The 20,497-nt window shown below is 57.0% G+C and overlaps 1 protein-coding gene across 1 annotated transcript in view; it reads left to right on the top strand.

Annotated features, from left to right (window-relative positions):
• The first annotated feature begins 1,510 nt into the window (after positions 1 to 1,510).
• The window catches only part of ANOS1 (anosmin 1), a 115,162-nt gene continuing 96,175 nt past the window's right edge, over positions 1,511 to 20,497 (top strand). Inside the window, exon 1 of the mRNA XM_054581173.1 lies at positions 1,511 to 1,717. Coding sequence (XP_054437148.1) covers positions 1,511 to 1,717 — 207 coding nt within the window. The remainder of the gene's footprint in view (positions 1,718 to 20,497) is intronic.

Here is a 20,497-nt window from a genome sequence, read left to right as displayed (position 1 = left end):
ACTTAGCCGCCTGAAGACGTGCACACTTGAAAAAAAACTCATAGGTGTAACAGGGTAACTGTAGATGGTTGCCGTTGCAATTTAACGGGTCGACCCCCAAATCACACAGTGCAAAGGGTGCAGAAGAATAAGGAAAGGGCTGGCAACTGTATAAAAACTGCAGACCACGTCCTGAGGCCTGAAGCGCCTGGCGGTGGGCGTGCCTCTGAGCAGACCGAGAGCCTGTGCGCGGGGCTGGGCCTGGCCGTGCGCCCCCGAGGTCACGGGGTTCGGCATGTGGGCACCTTCTCTATGAGAATGCGGGCCCAAGTCAGTCGTTGCGCGTGTGAATATGGGAGCGCATGAGTCTCGCTGACTCCGATGTGCCACACGAGCGTCCCTGTGCCTGATGCACAGCCTTCCGGGTCCCACTCCTGCGCTTTCTGGGGTCTCCCGCCTGCCGGCCCATGGAGCCAGGGAAGGGCAGACTGCGGCACCGGGCGGGGGCGGGGGCAGGGTGGGGGGTTCCAGATGCCGCGGGCCCTTTCCCCTGGCATGGCCCTGTCTGTTGGTGGGGGGGGACACGCGTGGGGACCAAACTTTGGAAGAGATGAGCACAGGCCTTGGAGCAGCCATTGCACTGCTCACAGAAGGTGAACCCAGAGGCCAGGCTCAGGTCCACGGGGCAGGGAGTTGGGGAGAGGCTGCCCTTTCGAAGGACTCAGAGCGGGAGCGCACTGCCTGCTGCGAACACGCCTGCGGTCTATTTAACAAAGGCCAGGGCTGTCCTCCTGTCGTTCCTCAGGTACCCCTGAGACGGAAGGAGGGAGGAAGAAAGGAGGGAGGAAGAAAGGAGGGAAAAAGAAAGAAGGAAGCGGGGCGGAAAGTCGAAATGGGGGCGAGGGGAGAAAGAATCTGTCCACGTTCACACCTGGCCGCTGGCCCCTCCGCCTGCGTGTTCCGTTCTGTTGCTGAGCCCGTTTCCTCGGGGAGAGGGACATCCAACTGTGCCGGCACAGGAGCGCAGCTCGGCCGGGGTCAGAGCTGGGGAAGGAAGGCCTTCAGTCCCGAAGCCCTGGGGGTCTGGGACCTTCCTTCCCGGGGCAGCACCTGCCGCCCAGACCCAGGGGCGCTCACACCTGATGTTGACCCGGATTGGGGGGGGGGGAGCCTGCGTGGGAGACCGACCTCCCGCAGAGGCGCGCGCCGTGGGACCCGCGTGAGGACCCGGTCGCTCTCGCCTTCCCTGGAGCGCCCTGGCTCGAAACCTCTAAGACCTGCCCACGGCTCCCGGCCCGGCCCTCCCTGTCACTCACTTTCCTTCCAGCCAATGGCGCTGCCGCCTGTCACCCTCACCCCACCCCTCGAGGCCGCGCGGGGAGGGAGGTCGGCAGGGAGCGCGGGGACTGGAGTTGAATGATTGAACTTTCCAGCGGAGTTGCAGCGATCGCGAGGTCCCCGGCAGTGCGGCCCCGGCGCGGAGCTGGGAGCCTCGGCCAGCGCCCGGCGCCCGCGCCCCCGACCCGCAACCATGGTGCCCGGGGCACCCGGCGCGGCCCTGACCCTCTGCCTCTGGCTGGCGACCGCCGGGGGCTGCCTGGCGGCCGGCCCCGGCGCCGCGGCAGCACGGCGGCTGGACGAGTCGCTGTCGGCCGGGAGCGTCCAGCGCGCCCGCTGCGCCTCCAGGTGCCTCAGCCTGCAGATCACGCGCATCTCCGCCTTCTTCCAGCACTTCCAGGTACGCGAACCGCCGCGCACCCGGAGCTCCGGGCTCTGCGGGCCGCGCAGGGGGCGCACCGGGGTGCGCGCCTCCCGCCAGCGTCGGCGCCCAAACTTCTCGCCCAGCGCGACCGGCAGGTCCGCTGTCCTTCCGCTTGGACTTTACAGCCGGAGTGCTCGAACCCGCCTTTTCAGGCTGCTCCCTGCTCCCGAAAGGGAAAAGAAGGCTGCAGCCTGTTCCCCGAACTCCCTTCTCTCCGGCGGCGGGCTGAGGGAGGGAGTGCGTGCACTCTTGTGGATTCCAAGGGTGGGTGTGTGCCTTCGTTAGTTTCCCGAGACTGCGGCGCGCGAGACTCTGGGCTGGTGGCGAGTCCCGGGAACTCCCGGGAACTCCCAGGCGCTCCGGGGTCCTTGGCGCCGCAGGCACAGCAAACGAGGTGGGGAGGCGCGTCCGGCTGCGCCCGGGGGCCCGAGCGACGTGCCCAGCCTCGCAGGTGCCCGCGGGCCGAGACTTTTTGTCTCCGCTGAGCCAAGCGTTCACACTGGGCGGCCCAGGAGCTGGCGGCCCAACCCCCGAGCCCCAGGCAGGGCACTAGGGCCAAGGCGTGTGTTGCCGAGTGCGTGTGCTGGCGCAGGGCGCGGTGGTGGCTGTGCGCGCCCCAGTTTGGAGCCCCACAGCTTCAAGGTCTTGCCAATGAATAGCGTGGAGAGTAAGGGAAGAGATGGAGGGGCTAAGGGACCAGGGGGTCGTGTTTGGATGCTCTGAGAGGGGTCCTGGGGTCAGTATCAGTCCCCCCCTCATAGCTTAAGCGCGCTCGCGCGCGTGTGGGCGAGGATGCGTGTAGGCGGTTTAGGGGAAAGCGCGCTTGGCGCCTGTGAAGGGGTCCATAGTGGCCGAGACCCCCGCGGGACCTGGGGCGCTGGGGCGCACGGGAGCCGCCCCCTCACCGGCACCCTCGTGGAGCGCAGCGGCGTGCCCCAGGGGATCCGAGCGCGGGCAGTGTGAAATCCTCCTCGCCCGCGCCTCATTTCTGTCCTCTGCCTTCGTTCCCACCCTGACCTCGCCAGCACCCTTCGCTGCTCACCTGTTGTGAGGCCCCAACTCCTCGCCGCAGGCGACGCGGCGGTGGAGGCCTGAAGGAGACGGGGAGGGGTGGGGGGTCTCCTTGGGGGTTTCTAAGAGGAGCCGTCCGCCCTTAAGTTCACTGACCGTGGGAGAGGGGGCCTCCCAAGGGGCCTGGCAATGAAGCAGCGGGAGGAGGCGACTGTACTGACCGTGGAGTTTGGGACGAATCTCGGGGTGGCCGGGGGCGGGGGGGTGGGGTATGGCGGGGGAGGCGCAGATGTCCATCCTGGGATTGTAGGAGACAGAAGCAGCGCACGGAGCTTGCCTGAGCGTGCGGTTCGGTTTGTTCTCAGAGAAGCAACGCCTCGCGGTATCAGAGACTTTGGCCTCCCTGGGTCCTGCTGGGCCGCGGCGCAGGGGACGCCCGGGGCTCGCCTCCCGCGGTGACGTTCCGCCGGCCGCCGGGAGGGGGCTCCCGCCCGGCCACCTGGCTCCGGCACCGCCGCCCCCTCCGGAGGAGATGCTACACTGTTTCAGCAACAGAAAACACAACCGACAGGGCAGCCCCTTCCTGGGGAGAAAGAGTATCTTTTTCTTTCTTTCCATTTCTTTTTACTGAGTTGTCAGTTGCTGTGATTTATTTGTTTTACAGTTTCAGCAGCGGTTCCCATGCAGCCAGTTCCCGTGAAAGGCTTTTCTTGTGCTCCGTTGGCATGATTTCCCCTCGGAAGAAAAACTGCTGACAGAATACACATCGCAGACAATCCTGATTACATTTTAATTAGCTGGGGTGAAGGAAGCCGCAAATTACTCGGTCAGGACTTAATCACTGCCGGTTTTGCAATCAATGGCTCAGCCGCCCTCGGGGGTGCAGCCCGAACCTGGAATGCCGGCCGGTGTATCCACATTGCAGCGATGAAGGCTTTCTGGAGATTGGAAAAGACAGCAGCACATGTACATCATCAAGCTTTCCTTTCCCTTCGCCTTTTTCAAAGCTAATTGGGAGGCCGTGGAGGCCTCTCCGTGGTGTTTATTAATAGGCTGTGGGAGATCCCCTTCGAGCAGGGCCCCCCGCCCCTCACTAGTGCAAAGCAGCCCAGGCGCAGGCTCTTTCTGGGGCAGCTGCCTGTCTGTCCCCGCCGCCCCCCGCCCCGCCCCTCGGTCTTCTTGCGCCTGGGAGCGAGCGCACTGGCTTCCAGCCGGGGGCGGCCGCGGGCGTGCACTCGCCTGGTAGTGACGACCCAGCGTGTGCACGCCGCGCGAGACAGGCTCAGCCAGCAAGGGCAGCGCCCTGCTGCACGGCCTGCCCGGGAGACCGGAGGCCTGTTTCTCCCGCCCACGCCCTCGCCGTCTGCAGGCCCGCCTGGCAGCCCTTTAGCAGCTAGAGGTCCGTGGGTAGGTGGGGCGCCCCTGGTGCCTTCAGAACCACAGAGCACGGTGGGCTTCCCCTGTCCACCAGGTGCTGTCGGCCCTGCCTGGAAGCAGAGGGGACTCACAGTCATGGGTGCTGCTGGGAACGGCGGCCGCGGGTCCCTGGATGGCTCGGCACAGCCCCTGGGCCTGGGGGAGCTTGGGATGTCGTACGGAGCTGGAGACGGCTTCTGAGCGGCACCGTGCCCTGCTGGCTGCACGTGGTCCTCGCGCGTGAACCCAGACAGGACACCGCGGCCCCTCCCAGGCGACCGGCATCCCGCTCCGCGATGCCGAGCGCAGGCATGGGGCGGGCCGCCGTGTGAGGTTCGCACACATTCCACACGCATGTGGTTGACATGCTGCCAGCGGATGGGGGTGGGAGGTCATGCTGCGTCGGGGAATGAGGCCGCGGTCTGCGCTGCGGGCGCGGAGCAGGGCCGGGGCTGTGGAGCCAGGCAGGCGCCCTGCGTCGGGCTCTGCCCCGTGCAGAGCGATGGCGTGGGCCTGCCGCCTTCCGCGCCGGCCTGCCTCTCCTGGGTCCAGGGGCCGCCCAGTGACCGTGAACGTGTTGGGCACGTGCGAGCGAGGGTAACAGAGGGCTGACGCCACCGGAAGGTTCCTCAGGACCACCGCTGTTCTGGGGGTCGGGAGTCGTGTCTCTGTTCCCCCAACAGCCCTAGGAGGCAGGGACATTTGCATCCGGCTGCCGCTGACAAGGGAAGGGGCTGCTGAGAAGGGGCTCGTCCCGCAGCTCACAGCGCATGGGCTTCCCAGGGAGGGCCGCTGCCGGCGGGGCGCTTGCGTTGACGTTCAGGGGTTTATTGTCGGTCGGTGGGTTTCCTGCAGGGCTGACTGCCTGATTTTGTCAGGGAGACGTTCCCGGTGCTCCTCACCTGCGCCGTGCGCGCGTTGCCTGTGCGCATCGGAGCACCTCCCTTGCACGCAGCAGCCCCAGCTGTGCGCGGCGTGCCTGTCCTGGCTCTTCCCGGGGCAGAGGGGCTTGACGTGGCTGGGAGGACAAGCAGACGCCACCCTCGGCAAGGTGGGAAGGGGGAAGAGAGGACCCACAGTGCCCCGCGGTGTGGGGTGTGTCCAGTGGGTGCCCGAGAAGGGGACCTTGCAGGACGCATGGAGGCAGACCTTCGTGGGTACCTGGGGCCTGGCGCACACGTGTTTTTGCTCAGGCACGATGCTGGCCTGGTGTCCCGCTCTGCCGGCTGCTGGACCGATGCGTTGCACTTTGTCCTAGAAGGAGCCCCTAGAAGTTGAGCCCTTTCTACTGCTGAACTCAGCACCCAGGCAGCCCCTAGTGCCCTGCAGCGTCCCCGCCAGGGGCAGCCGGGGAAGTGCAGGAAGGATGGGCCACAGGCTTGTCCCCGTGGACTGGTGCGCTCTGGCTGGCCACCCAGCAGCCTGGGACGAGGGCAGCGCCAGCAACTTCTGGGGCGCTCAGGGTGTGCATGCTCAGCCCTGACCCTCTGTCCAGGTCCCTGGGGGACAGGAGGTGGCCGTCGTTTGGGGCCCGGCGTGAGGCGGGAGCGGCTGCGTGAGGACTGGGGTGCCGGGTGCCGGGTGCCCGGGCGTGCGGGGCTGGGAACCTTCCAGGGGCGCAAGGGGCGGTGGGAGGCAGCGTCCTCTGCGATCCGTGGCCCCCGACCTCCAGGCAGTCTCCCAGTAGCCCCTCAGACTTCATATACAGAGGGCACACTCAGGGGTACAGGCAGTAAGGATTTCGGTGCGGTGGTCCGGCCCTGGAGCGTTAATGCCCAGGCGCAGGTCCCCTTGAGTGCGTGGGCCGCGTGCACTGGTCGCACGCCGGCCGCGGTACGTCAAGGGCACACAGCTCTGGGGAGTGGCGAGGCCCCCTTGGTCCGGGGTCCCGCCGAGTGCCGCGTGTCCTGTGCCGGCCTGTGACAGGTGCTGACCTCGGCTGGCGTGGGCACCACGCCCTCCACGCCTACTTGGCGAACTCACCAGAAGGTGAGAGAAGAGGGAGAATAGGCCTGAGAAGAGGCCCGTCGGTGGCTGTCACTTCACTCGAGAGTGAGGTCCTATCTTGGGCTTGTTGGGACGTTGGCAGGGGAGGCCATGCACAGCGGCAACAAGGAGCGGAAGCCGGCAGCCTCACGCGAGCGGCGCTGCACTCGCAGGGGCGCACCTGAACTCCCGCCTCTGGTTTCTCAGAGGGGGCTCAGGCCCGCGGGGCGTGGGGGGCCGGGTGGAGCTGGTACAGGAAGGACAGGGTGTCCGCGGCTCTTCCCGTCGTGGGGCTGCCGCGGAAGACCGACGGCATCTTGTCGGAAGATAAGTAGCAGGTTGCTGGCAGCCTCCGCGGGCCCTGGGGTTCTAGAATTTTATTAGTGTTAAGAGATTCTTGCTTAATGGGATATAATTCACCTTGGAAGGGAAGCGCTGATAGGCTCGCTTAGGTCGCTGGTTGGAGATCAGACGCTTTTCCTTCCCAGTAACTGCAAGCTGTTTGTTTTGGCAAAGGAGGGACCTAAGCTGGTGATTAGCTTCTTCTACTGAGAGGACCAGCCTTTCCTCAGGGAAAAAGTAAACAAACAATTAAGACATCAAAAACCCTCAGCAGCCACACCTCAGCCTGCCGCGGAGTGGAGGAGTGACTCAGGGCGAATGCCGCCGCTGCCGGCTGGGCCCTTCTGCGTTTCAGGTCACAGGCCCGAGGCCAGGCATCCGGAGGGTTCCCGGGAAGAAAGGGCACCCCCGGGGTGGGCCTCCAGGTTCCCCGGCCCGGGTGCGAGACCTCTGCCTGTGTTTCTAAGGATTTCGGAATCCGACCCAAACGAAACGGTGGGCTGTTCATGGCCAGTTTTCATGTTTTTCGTACACTGTTTCTCCTTGACCGTGATTTAAAAGACAGTCTTCATTGTGACTCTTGTCGAACGTTAAAAAGTCATTAGAGAGCACTCACCGACTTCTTTGTGTTTTGCACCATTTCATCAGAGGAGAAATACTTTGTCAATATGTATACATTTTAACATACTGGAGGTATTCATATATGTCCTTAGGCGTGTATATATCTGACACGTGTGCGTGCTTGGAGGCCCGAACCAAACTGTTAACGTCACTGGCGCGGGTGCTCAGACTTTAAAACTCTGCACCGTACAGGAGGAGGCCGTGACTATTTCTTGGACGTGGACTCACCGATTTCATGGTATCACCTCCCCGTGCGCATTTCAGCGCGGGAGACTGCACCTCGGGGCTGGGTTGAGACCTGTAGGAACGTGTCAGTGGGCGCTGTGTTGTTCCCTCGGCGATGGGGACAGCCCCCTGTGGGACTTGGCCTCGCTCTCCTGAAACCCGACTCTCACACTACTGGGAGGGCGGGTGGGGACTCGGGGCAGCCATCCGTGAAGCATCTGACGGCCCTCCAGGGACTATGGACGGGACGGGCCCAGGGGAGAGGCGAGGGGGCCGCCGCCCTGCCTGCTGCACACAGTCGCCCGGCGCCCCGTGGGGCCCCGTCTCAGCGCGCAGCCCTTCAGAGCGCCCGAGGGGCCGCCTCCCCGCGTCCCCAGCCCGCGTCCCCTGGAGTCCTCGTCCCCTGGAGGCCGCGTTGTGAAAGTGTGCGGTCTGTCCACACATGGCCCTCGGGGACGAGGACCTGCTGTCCCTCTTCCATCAGTCAGAGACACCCTTTGCCTTTCACGTGCAGATCAGCATGCACCCCCCGCCCCCCGCAGCCCCGCCGTCATCAGAGCGGGCTGATAAAACTAAGGAATGTTTGAGACATTCTAGCTCTCTTTGCGCTATCATCTTAGGAAGAAGTGTGACTTCTTTTGCATCTCCTGAAATACTGAAAAGAGAGGCCCAAGACACCCTTTCCTTCTCTGTAGATGCTTCTGGTGACCTTCTGTCCCCAGCCCCGGTGCCCGCCCCCACCCCTGCCTGCTCCCGTATCAGCTGCTAATAGCTTGCAGCTGCTCCCCCGGAGACGTTAACCTTTGCCCGAGGCGTCACCTCGCCAGCCAGGCCAGGCGTGCTCCGCCGTGCGGAGGGCAGGTCGAGAGCCTGGGCTCACCGCCGAGGGGACCGGGAGGCCGCCCCCGCTGCACCCGGGCCTTTGGTGTGCTGCAGGCTGCAGACCCTGCATGGGACCAGGCTCCTGCAGGCCCTGGCTGAGACCACACCCCTTCAGCTCCTCCCACCGCCTTCCCTGCCTTCCCCCCTCCTTGCAGCACCCACACAGCCGCCCCTTCAGCCCTGCTGCCAGGAAGCCCCCTCGCGGGCTGGCTGCAGAGACGCCAGATCGCATCTGACTCGTGTGCATTCAGATGACACGACCTGATACTTGTAGAGATGGCGTGACCCAGCCCAGGGCAGAGCTACAAGGGAAACAGAACCCACCTTTGCCACCCTCAGCTCAGACTTCTGTCCCTGTCCCTTTGAAAACAATCTGAGCGTGTGCACATGTTAACGCGTCCCGAAGGAACCCGCTTAGGGTCAGGGCGTTTTCTCAGGCTTGAATGTAGTTTTTGTGTCCTGAGGGTTTCAGGAAAAGGATTTCACGTCCTGAGCCCAGTGCGGAAGCCCTCCGTGGTCCTTCCCAGTCCAGAGTTTGGTGGCCGTGAAAACTCTACCCCCTTAGAAGGAGCCGGAAAGAGGTAAACGGGGGGTGGGGTGGGGGCCTGGCCTGCCTAGGCAGGCGGCCAGGAGGAGCAATGCAGCCAGGTGTTCACCGACTGCGTATTCCCCAAGCAGGCGGTCGGCGAGCCCCGTCCCCAGGACCTAGCACCCGCTCTGTGTCCCCGGAGGGTTTCCCACGTGCTTTGCGACTGGGGAGCGGAGGCGTCTCCGGAGCTCGGGGAAGGTCTGATAAAAGCAGCTCCGCGGACGCCGATCAACAGAGGCAGGGACGTGGGAGCAGTGTTTACAGCTGACTTCCCTGTAAATCGCAAACCGTGGATCTGTTTCTCCCTTAAAAAAAAAAAAAAAGACACCGCGTTAATCACTTCCATTTATTTCAGCTAATGTTGATGGATGGCTGCAATTTCAAAGCTGAGGCCGTGAAATACGCTCCTGAGGGACTTCCAGCCCAGCAGGGGCCACGGTGGCAACCAGACAGGCTCCGTGAACAGGGTCCTGGGGGGACAGAGCCGTCAGTGCGACATCTCCCAGCACGGGGCATGTCCCTTCAGGGGTGTGTCCCAGGGATGTGGCCTGTGAGCTGAACCTTCAGAGCCGGGCTGCTCCAACCTGGACCCGCCCACAGGGGGACTGGCAGTCTCTCACCTGCATTGGTCTGTCCGGGGGTGACTCCCTGTGGCTCGGGGCGACAGGAGCCAGCAGCAGCCCCTCGGCCAGCACCCGGGCTCTGGAGGCGCCTTCTCTGGAGCTGCCCCAGAGCTGGGGGCCTGGTTCTGCAGGACAGCAAAGGCCAGGCCGTACCACGTGCTGCCGTGTGCCGGAGCATTATCCCCCGCATCTGGCTGATGGGGGTGAACCTCAGGCTACACCGCCAAGTGCTCTAATGCTTTCCATGTGACCTTCGCGGGTGCCCTTGCTAGCCTCCTTGAGAAAGAGATCAGGTGAAGGTGAGAAGAGAGAGGGCCTGCCCACCTCCACTCCGTGCCCCGGGCTTTGGCCTGCCGTGGACCCCAGCCTCCGTGAGTGCGGGGGGTCCACAGTGAGGACCTCTCTTGCGCTACTGGGCCGCCGTACCCAGCGGTGCAGCGTAGGACCACTTCGTGCTGATATGAATTGTGTATTTGACTTTTATGGGAACTCTGTGAGGTAGTCAACACTTCGTAGCAGAAACCCAAGCCCCGCCCTGGCTGGGTAGCTCAGCTGGGTGGGGCATTGTCACGAAGTGCCAGGGCTGTGAGTTCGATCCCTGGTCAGGGCACATGCAAGAAGCCACCAATGAGGGCAGGAATTCGTGAAACAACAAAGTGATGTCTCTCTCTCTCAAAAAATCAATAAAAAAAAATAGAACAAGAAACTGCAGCTCTAATTGTGACACTCCCCAATATTTATACTAGCGGGCCCCGCTTTCTCAGGTGCGAACACTGAGAGAAGACAGTGCAAACATCACCTGTCATAAAATTGAGAATCAGGGTTTTTTGCGGGGGGCTGGGGTGCTGTAGCGCCTCACTTGTCCTCCTCCCCCTGCTGCTACGATGGAAAAGGCCCACCCAGCATCAGTCCATCGGTGCCACCCCCTGTCCACCCAGCCACCTAAATCCCCTTCCCACCGGCCGGAACCTGTCCAACACAGTCCGCGCTCTGGCGCCCTGCGTTCCGGAGACCAGCTAGTGCGTGTGGTGTGCCTCCCGCCCTAAGAAGGCGGTGTTTTCTCCTGGGGGGAGTCAGGCATTGAAGGAGATCATTGCAAAGAGCTCTGGAAGGGGAGGAAGAAGCTATTTTCATCACGAGCCATCTTTTAACTCTTTATAGATCATCAGTTAACACGTTGTCCTACGTTCTTCATGAAGACCTTTTTTTTTTCCTCCTACAAATTTATTTGGCGTAGCAGCACCAAAATCTCCACTTGTCTGGCCAAACGGGAGAGTGTTATTGGGATCCTTGCAGAAATGTCCCAGGAACAGCTGACCTCCTGGACGTCAGAGAGGATGAGTTTGTTGTGTGGAAATAGCAGCCCTTTGACCTTGACCTTTGTTCTTGGCTTCTGCTGCTGTTCCCTGTACAACGTGTGCATGGGACAGCGACGTGCAAGAGCTCTGGGGGCCTTGTGCACACTGCCCTTGTGTGAGGGGCTGGAAGCGTGTGTGAGCGTTGGCACGGCACGCTTCTTTCCAGCGTCTGGGCAGTGGAAAAGTTGGGCAAGGAGGGATTTTGAGAAAAGGAGAATTTAGAAAATTCTCAAGGCTGCGCTTCAGAAGAATATGGTGATGAACTGGGGTTTTTTAATCCCGAAAGTGCTGAAATCTATCCTCACAGGGGTCTGAGAAACCATAGCCCACCAAGGGCGCGGGAGGGCGGGGGGGCGGAATCAAAGAAACTCTTAATTCAAGTTCTATTTCTCTGATTTTAAATTGGAGCTTTTGACACTTAATAAGATTTTTGCTCTCCACGTAATTAGTATCCTGCCAATGTGAGCAAATAATATTCTGTTACCGTGACCTAAAAATATGTATGTAATTTTATTCTTCAGAGCACCTTTTTTCTTTGAAAGCTAAGGCAGATACATGGTCAGCCCTTGAGAAGTCATACAACGTAGGGTGATCAGAACGTTCACTTCAGGGAAGTGTGTTTTCTGAAGTCGTGTGCCCAGGGTCAAGGAGAGCAGGGGGCCGCCGGGTGTTTAAGAGCGGTGGGGGGGGGGGCACCACTCTGTAAAGTACAGGATTGTCTAACCGCTTTGCTGCACAGCTGAAACTAATACAGAATAATGCTGTGAACTGTAATTGAAAACTTTTTTAAAATGCAAGTTTCTCCTCCCCACAGTCCCCAGTGATCACGGATACTATTTTAAATTCCAGAGCTCATTTGCAAATGAGTGACAACTTCATAAGTCCAGAAATGAAAACATAAAACAGAGAGTGCATTTAATGAAACAAGAAATGTTAATTTTGCAAAGTAATTCATCACCTTCCAAAACTGCCATTAATCATCCTAGTGCTTGGGACAAGAGAAATGACGGGAGTTAATTTCCGTATACAAGTTAGAGATGTTTTCTCCATGTTTTGTGCTCAGTTTACACCTTCCCCCCAATCTGCTATGATATTCTAATACGTTAATAATCGATGTTTGAAACCCATCCCTCTCTCTTTGGCATCTCCCTCTCTGCGGAGCGAATGCCGCACTTACCTAAACATAAACCAGATGGGCTGCGTTCTTAGTTGGGAGGCAACTGACAGCTTCTCTAAAAGAAAGGCTGAAACAGTTGAGAAAGTCTAAATACAAACCCAAATAAAGCGTTCAGATTAACGGTGATCTCACCTATTCACATGCTCCTATTGGGTTGATAGGAATGGCTCTTCGATGTAAGTTTATCAACTCTTGTTGAATATAGCAGGAACACATCCTTGGGAGAGACAGCCCTTGCTAGACTTAAGTACATCTCTCTGATCCCTCCTGTCTTGTTAAAAAAAATCCTCAGGTGAGGATATGTTTATTGATTTTAGGGGGGCAGGAGAGAGAGAGAGGGAAAGAGCGAGAGGGAAAGGGAGAAAGAGAGACCATGTGAGAAACATCGATCAATTGCCTTCTGTATGGACCCCGACCAGGGATGGGACCTGTAATGTAGGCATGTGCCCTGACTGGGAATTGAACCTATAACCTTTTGGTGTATGGGACGATGCTCCAACCAATTGAGCCACACCAGCCAGGCCGGCTCCCTACCGTCTTTCAATGCCTATTCCATGGAAAGCAATAGCATCCTGTTTATACTATTGGTCATACTTTGTGGTCTGCAGAGGAAACTGACCACGACCTGCAAACCTAAAGGACTGAGAGAGATTTTGAAGAGGACGTACGCCTAATATTGACATGTCCCCCTGTCTCCTGGACAGATGGCCAGGTACCATTATAGTCGTCAAAGACACAAAGGAGCCTTGTGTTTCAGGGCCATCCGCTTGCTTAACAACTGATGAGCAGAATAATAATAATAATAATAATATAATTATCATCCTTCTCCTCTTCCTCCTCCTCCTCTCCACATTTGGAAATGTGGACTGAGAAATCTCTGTGCAGACAATTTGTTGAGACCCTCAGAGCCTCATGCCTTCCTCCACAGCAAGCTGCTTATCTATGTCCTGCTTACCGATGTCTTCCCTGTCACTGGAGGGCCGTGTCCCCCGATCACCAGGGCTTTGTGCACTGTAGATGAGGAACCTGCTATGAAACAAGGAACAGAGACCACTCAGCCATGTGGACAGCAGGTGCTGTCTGGACATCTGGTCGACCCATTCCTGCCTGAGAGTCCTACTGTATGGATGATTCAAGGAGAGGCCAAGTTCAGACTGTGTCAGAGCACGAACCTGGGGCTTGCCCCCTAGAGTTGAAACACAAGGGAAGGATGAGAAAAAAGGGAAGTTCGTGCAGAAGGTGCTGGCTATGTTCAGAAAGGATGAGAAGAGACTAGGAGGCTGGTTGCCATGGCAACGCTTTGGGAACTGCGATTCTTTTTAATTTCTGCAGTGGCAAGGAACTTTCTCCCCAGTGAAAGTTATCCCTGTTTGAAGGTGGACCCTTTGTCCCCCATTTTCTCTTCTGCATTTTGGGCTAGTACAGCCCTTTACAACAAGAACGTTGTCATTAAAATCAGAAACATCGACTCCAAAGTTCCATCCTTGCTTCTTTAGACCTAGTAGACCCTGAGCAGAGGTCGGGAGGCAATCCACAACATATCCTGGAATAGAAACGCATCCTGTCCCTTTGCCTCACCCCTGCCTCCTCTCCCCCCACCCCCACCCCCACCCCGTCCTCCCTCTCTCGTTATCTTGACATCTGGCTGTCTCATTGTGACGGCCGCAGAGCCAAACTCACTTGCTGATCGTTCCAGAAACAGCTCTCATCTGGGAGCTTGTTTTCCCACTGGGTCAGAATCTAAAAGAAAGTAGGGAACATCATTTTTGTTGTTTCCACATTTTTGTATCCAGGAGATGATGTCTTCACAGCTGCAAAGAAATGAGAAAGAAATCCAAACAGAATATATTCACGGGCCAAGTATCACACTGACCACACACAGAACAGAAAAACGTATTTAGGGGTGAGACTATGTAGAGAGATGTCTGTTTGAATTTTTGTCTTTCTGTTATTCTGTTATTTGGGAGGCCCAAGCTTATATAAATGTTTAACATATTTTTAGTAGGGCAAGATTTACATACTTCGGGACCATTTATTGTCCTGCATTTTTGGAAAGAAAGGAGGGGGCTCTCCCTTTTTTGAATAACCAGATGAAATAAGCCCTGAAGTTTTATTTCCGGAGATATGTCACTAGATGTCTTATCCATAAGGGCCTAAGTTTGGGATTTCTCAGCCTTGATTCTTGGCTGTGGTCCGTCCTGTGCCTTGTGGGGTGTTGAGCAGCGTTCCTGGCCACCACCCACCAGATGTTATGTGCATCCCTCCCACCCCCAGAAATGGCAAAAAGAAACAAATTTCTCCAAATATTGCTGTACGTGCTATGGTCCCAAATTGCCGCAGTTGAAAGCCACCAGGCCTAGGTCCCTCTCTTTCTACTTTGGATCTGTCTGGGTCAAGGTGTCTCTAGTTCCATGGCTGTGTTTAGACATGCGTACCTGGATCTAAACACCATATATATGACTCTCTTATTACATATTCAGGTATCCTCTTTGAAAGAATAAACTCCAGTATACCAACCAGTCATTGATCGCATTACGAATACTGTCTTTCATTTCTAATGAGGGAGTCTGGAAAGGTGCTCGTTGTGTCTCCACTTGAGAACGTGGGAACTTCTGTAAAGCGCACTTAGGAATGAGGCTCTGCTTCCTTCTGGGGCCCACGTTCTTTCAAATACCAATGCCTGTATCGCTGTCTGTAGCAATGCTGATTCTGAAGACACGTTGGGGCACCTGGGGATGGGAAAATCTTATAAAACTGTTGGGTTTCAGCCATGAGCAGGCTAAGGCAAAATTGGTCATGTTGCATCTTTTCCTTAAGTATTAGCTTTTTTTTTTTTTTAATTTGGTGAGTCAGTCCTACCGTCTGCTCCCCTTGGAACTTCTTTGCAAGTAGAGTTCTAATCTTCTGAAAAACGCTGTTCCTGAGCTTCCTTGGAGACTGCGGAGGGCCTCTTCGCCTGGGTTGCCTCGCCTGTGAGGGGGGCGCGGTGGGAACCCGGCTGCTTTCCGTGCGCTGCGATGCTGCGCCGCCCACCTGGAGCAGAACCACGCGCACAGTTGCCGTGCGGCTGCTGTTATTAACATGAGTTTGGCAAAGAGTGAGTGGGTGGTGCAGAAATGAATAGGGTGCACCCTTTGACCCTCCCGTGCTGGGCAGTCTGGTGTGGGAGCCAAGAAAAGGCCATTTAAACCAGTCAGTTTATTAATGGGCTGAAGACCTCCACAGACCCCGCCCCCAGAACAGGTACAGACGGCAGATGAGCCTGCAAATATGCTCCACATCCTCTGTGGTCACCGAATGCAGGGAAACCCGCAAGGAGCTCCCACTGCCCTCCTATGGGAACGGCCGGAACCCGGCACACTGACAACACCCAGCGCTGGCGAGGACGTGGAGCAGCAGGAGCGGACGCGCACTCGCTGCTGCGGGGGACGCAGGCAGCACGGCCACTTTGGGGGGCAGTAGACGGTTTCTTACAAAAGGAAGCACACGCTCACCGCACAATGCAGCAGTTGCGCTCTGCGGTGTCTGTGCAAAGGAGATGAAATCCTATGTCTGTAAAAGACCTGCCCAGGCGTGCTTCTACAGCATTATTGACCACAGTTGGAAGATTCCTTCAGCGGATGAATGGATTAGAAGGAAAACAATGATGGAATATTATTCAGCCCAGACAAACAAAAACATGCCGGCAAGTCACACAAGGACGTGGAGGAACCGTAAATGCATATTATTACTGCATGAAAGAAGCCGATCTGACAAGGCTCCATGCTGTATGGTCCCAACTCTATGGCATCCTAGAAAACACAAAACTAGGAGACAGTAAAGACAAAAATGGTTGGGGTGGGGTGGGGTGGGGGGGATATGGGGGTGTTTGGGCAGGGAAACCACTCTATGTGATGCTACAATGATGGACATGTGTCACTATACATTTGTCTAGACCTGTAGAATCTCCAACAGCGAGAGTATCCTCTGATGTCAGCTCTGGACTGCGGGTAGTAACCATGTGTCATGTAGGTTCATCACTGTAACCCATGCGCCATTGCGCGGTGGGGGTGTTGGTGTGGGGACACGCCGTGTGCCTCGCCCGTGAGCTCGAGGGGGACTCTCTGGACCTTCCTCTCAATTTTGCTAAAGCAGCTCTACATTGTGTAAAGCAGGTGATTTTTAAAAAGTGAGCTTTTCCATTTAAAAAACCCTTTGAAGTTTCTGTAAAAGCACTTAATTCTGTGGACAGAGAATTAAACTCACATCTCACAGATGCTTTTTCCACTCAAAAATGTCTATTCCCATCTTATGCTCGCAAAGAGATGAAGTAGAATTTTTAATTGAACTGTGAAATGCTGGATAGATGGCGTGTGAGGAGGAAAGGCCGTGGAATTCTAGGTCATCTGCTCTGTTCTGAAAACACCCCTGACTTCCCAGGTGCTGAGTGTTTATAATTCTGCAGGTAACACATTTTTCTGGGAATTGATTTTTTTTTTTTTTTGGCAGAGCACAGTTTATTCCAGGGTTATTGCTCTTTCTCCGCTATCACATTTAATTCATCATGTTTTCTCAAGCGATCTCTCATTAAAACGGGCTCCGTTTTGAAGTTCATATTAAAATCACGCAGAAGCATGATGAATGAGCTAGAATACCATGTAAACCAGGGTTTAATAGACTCTGAGGTGCTCTATTTTAGTTTGATTAATTATTCTGCACTTTCTAATGAAGAACACATAAATCAGCACAATGAAGAAGCATGTGTCACGAGAAAACAAGGTGACAAAAATCCGGCACTTAGGAAGCTCGATTAGAATGGAAAAAAAGCATGTATTTCCAGTAATTCTTTTACCTGCTGAGGTTTTTCCCCGGTACAAATGAAACTCAACTAAATCTCGAATCTCCCCGCCTCAGTAGGGGTCTGTCGGCGGAAGATGTTGCTCTAACATTAACATAGGATTTATTGAGTGCATTCCAAAATATATTACTAAGATATTCTGTAGAAGTGCAATTGAAAATAAGCGTTTTCCTTTCCGAGGCATTGCCTGTTTTTTCAAGTAGAAAATTTTTCAATCGTTGATAGTCATAATAGCTATAGAGTTCAGTTCCTGTTATCTGGAATCCTATTCTTTCCAGCTACTGTTCATGCATGTGAGTAATTAGCTGGGTAATTTGAAGTTAATCTCTGACCTCTGCTGGTCCGCGTGCCAGGATCCAGGCCACAATGTGCCTTGTGGGAACAGCTCGTCACGAATAATAGATCCCACCTGTCAAGGTTTGCAGCTGTCCGGAATCTATTTTGACAAGTCACAGGGGGATTTGGGAGTGCCGTTAAAAGTCCACTTTGATTTTTCCCTGCGCTGCTACCCAGAACAATAAATAACATCTTCCTTCAGTGGTTTTTTATGAAGATGTGTGCACACGGGGGTGAGGCCAAGGCTGGGTGGAGACCGGGGTGGGGCCCCTCGGTTGTGCTGGATGCCGTGACCTTGAACTCTGTGCTCCCAAGTGTGGACTTGGCAGGTTCTGAAGTGGACTTGGACGTGATGTGGTTGAAAATTACCCACCACCCCCCAAAAGATTGTTTCGTGATGTGGCAAAGAGGGTCGACTCTTCCCCCGCCTGGAGTTCTGAGAGATGCCTGGGTCGCGGGAGGCAGGATCCAGACGTGGGCTTGGTCAGCGCGGAGAGGCACAGGAGGGAGACACCTGCGGCGCTGTCCACAAAGTCGCGCGTAGCCCAACGTGGCCTCGCACCTTCCCAGCGAGGCCCTGCCGCGGCAGCAAGGGTTGGCGACACCAGCAGGCTCCTGCCGTCACCGCAGGCTGCTCCCAGGCTTCTGCGCATCCGGGCCACACCCGAGCAGGGCCAGGTCTCGCAAGCTTTCCGGGGACACTCTGACTCTGCGGCCCGCGTCGTGAGCCGCTGCGGGACTGTTACGGCACTTCAGAGTTTCTCTCCAGTGCTTTCCTCGGCTTGGTGGCGTGCGCCGGTTGTGGCAGGACCACGTCTGCTCTCGGCGTCCCGGCCGCAGCGCAGCCTTCCTCTTTCCCCAGCAGCCGCCCTCCGCGCCAGCGTCGGTAACATGGGTTCGGGCCCGGCTCCTCACGCAGGGTCCGCGGGGGCTTCCTCGGCCGCAGGGCCGCCGAGCGCACGCCCGGGTCAGCATCGCCCTTGGTCAGGGCCACTCGCCATGTCTTTGGAAATCCGGGGCATGGTTGCGTGGCCTGTAGATGAGGGAAGGAGCCAGCCCTTCCTGTGACCCTGGGCGTTTGGCGCACCCACGGTCCCGATGAAGCACCGTTAACAGCATCCGTGCGGAGGGCGGTCGCGAGGACTCAGGGCAGGTGCGAGAGGAGGGTCAGCAACGTGAAGCTGAGGGTGTGGGCGCAGGCCGGAGAGGATGCTCTAAGGAGGGATCGCCGACGCCCCGGAAGGGCGCCCTGTGCCTGGCGGGCCATCTCGTCCTCGCTGTTGGCCTTTTCCATGCCGACCTGAGTGGGCTATTTTTTTTAAAAACAAAAACTGGACTCGTTGACCATAATGAGTCTGTATTTTGTTATGTTAACAGCTGTCTCCCTATGATGCACACATATGCTTTAAGACTTAAGGACTTTATGGCAACGCAGACAAGGCTTTGTCAGGACGATGGAGAGAATGATGAGTTGCCATGACAGCACCGGGCTCCGACCCACGCCGGGAGGCGGCCAGGGGCCCAAAGTTAGGGAGCACACGCTGAGAGGAGCTGTGAAGCAAATGAGAAAATACATACAAACACGAAGGTAGAAACCACCCATTGGGGTGCAGGGGGGTGCATGCTTGGCACCGCTTGGCGTTTGCCCCATGGCTGTGATTTGTCTCCGTTGCTGTTACCATGACGTTGAATGATGTCCCCCCCTCTCCAAATCCCTATGTTGATGTTATTAAAGAACAACATTCAGCTGCATAGATCCGAGGATCTCGTTGGCCTTCCTAGCGATTCAGGAGGCGGGCAGCGTGCCATCGAGCGACCCGAAGGCGCTGCGGTGGGTTGTGCGGAACAGAAGTTCGTGCAGGAAGAACGGTAGGGCAAGGGGGCTGTTCACCAAGGAGAGCAAAGGCTTCCTTAGGGAGCAGGATGTCTCTCGTGGGGAAGGGGGTGGCGACGGTCTTGAGCAGGCAGGTTCCTTCTGTGGGGGAGGGAGGGGGAGGGCCCGCTGGACAGATGACCCCACTGGTGTTGGCCAGGAAGGTCTGGAGTGGTTGACTGAGATGATGCTTGGGGAAGGGCTGAAACAGCAGTGACCGCGGGCACGCCATCTACCTTTGCTGTCACGGGCTTGAGCCTAAGGGAGGCCACGGGGCTGCCCCGGGGTTTGTCTCTTCAACCGCGTTCTAACCCCTCGTATCCAGTGCCGCAGAGGGGTTTGGGACCCAGGTTCCTCTGCGACCTTCTTCTAAACCGCTACAGTCACCTCTCCCTGCTCCTGCTGCCCGCAGGCTGAGTCCAGGACGTTCCTGCATTTTCCCGTTCTCCAGCGGGGGCTTATGGATTGTGAGCTCGAGTCGCCATGGCACTGGTTTAAAGAACTGTACGGATTGGATGCTGTCGTGGGCAGCGTGCCTCTCGAAAGACTTCAGACAACCCAACAACATAGAAATTCATGAGATTGCTCTTATTCCCAAGCAACTGAAAGCCATTTTCTTTATTACTATATCAAAACTGACGGACGGCTCTCAGAACGCCCTGCGCGGCGAGACACAGGTGCCGCACAGCGACCCCCGTCTCTCGGACGCCTTCTGCTAAGTCACCCACTGTCACGCCTCCGTGCGGAGCAGGGCGCTCACGCCACCGCACACGCGCCTCCGCAGCTATCCAGCCTCGGCGGCCGGGAGCCACGTGGTCTTCGCGAACACGTCTGTGTGGACTTACGAAACTGGGTTCTTCTCATTTTAGAAAGGAAGACGTTCGTGTTCCCAGAGCTCCCAATTTATGGTGGATAAGTAACCGGGAATGTGCTAAAGGGTCTTCTGACTCCAAGTGAGGCAGGCTTTCCATTACAAAGCTCTTTTGGTCGGGGTTAGCCAGGGGCTGCCCAGGCTCCGGTGCGGTCCTCGCCTATGAAGGGAGAATGTTGCCCTTGAATGACAATGAACTCTCCTAAGTCTCAGGAGCTAGAGTTTCCCTCGGGATCTCGTGTTGCTAGCGTGGCTGTGACGTTCCCGTGTTACTCAGATCCACAACATGGACCTGGTGCGACCAGGCAGCCCTGGGCCGGGCGATTCTGAGGTTTCCTGCTCACACGGCTTTCTTACACCCTCCCTCCCGGCATGTTCTTCCTTTTCCCTTTCTTCTCAGACGCTGCTCCGTAGTTTTCAGGAAGTACCCCCATTTCAAGTTCAAGTCCAGGATCTGGATTCTATTGGCCCCACATTTGCTGAGTGATGGATGATCTTCCTTCCTAATATTCATACAGGATGGACCGCGTGTAGTGTTTCTCATTTGCTGTGGACCTTTTCCTTAGGCGTTGCCACTACTGTGGAGAGAGTTTTTAGAGATTTTGTTAG

This window comes from Pteronotus mesoamericanus, unplaced genomic scaffold, assembly GCF_021234165.1.
Source record: "Pteronotus mesoamericanus isolate MK-2021 breed Mesoamerican mustached bat unplaced genomic scaffold, CSHL_Meso_final contig_65, whole genome shotgun sequence".
Classification (NCBI taxonomy): Eukaryota; Metazoa; Chordata; class Mammalia; order Chiroptera; family Mormoopidae; genus Pteronotus; species Pteronotus mesoamericanus.
Note: the sequence above shows the minus strand (reverse complement) of the source record. Positions and strands in the feature narration are given on the sequence as shown.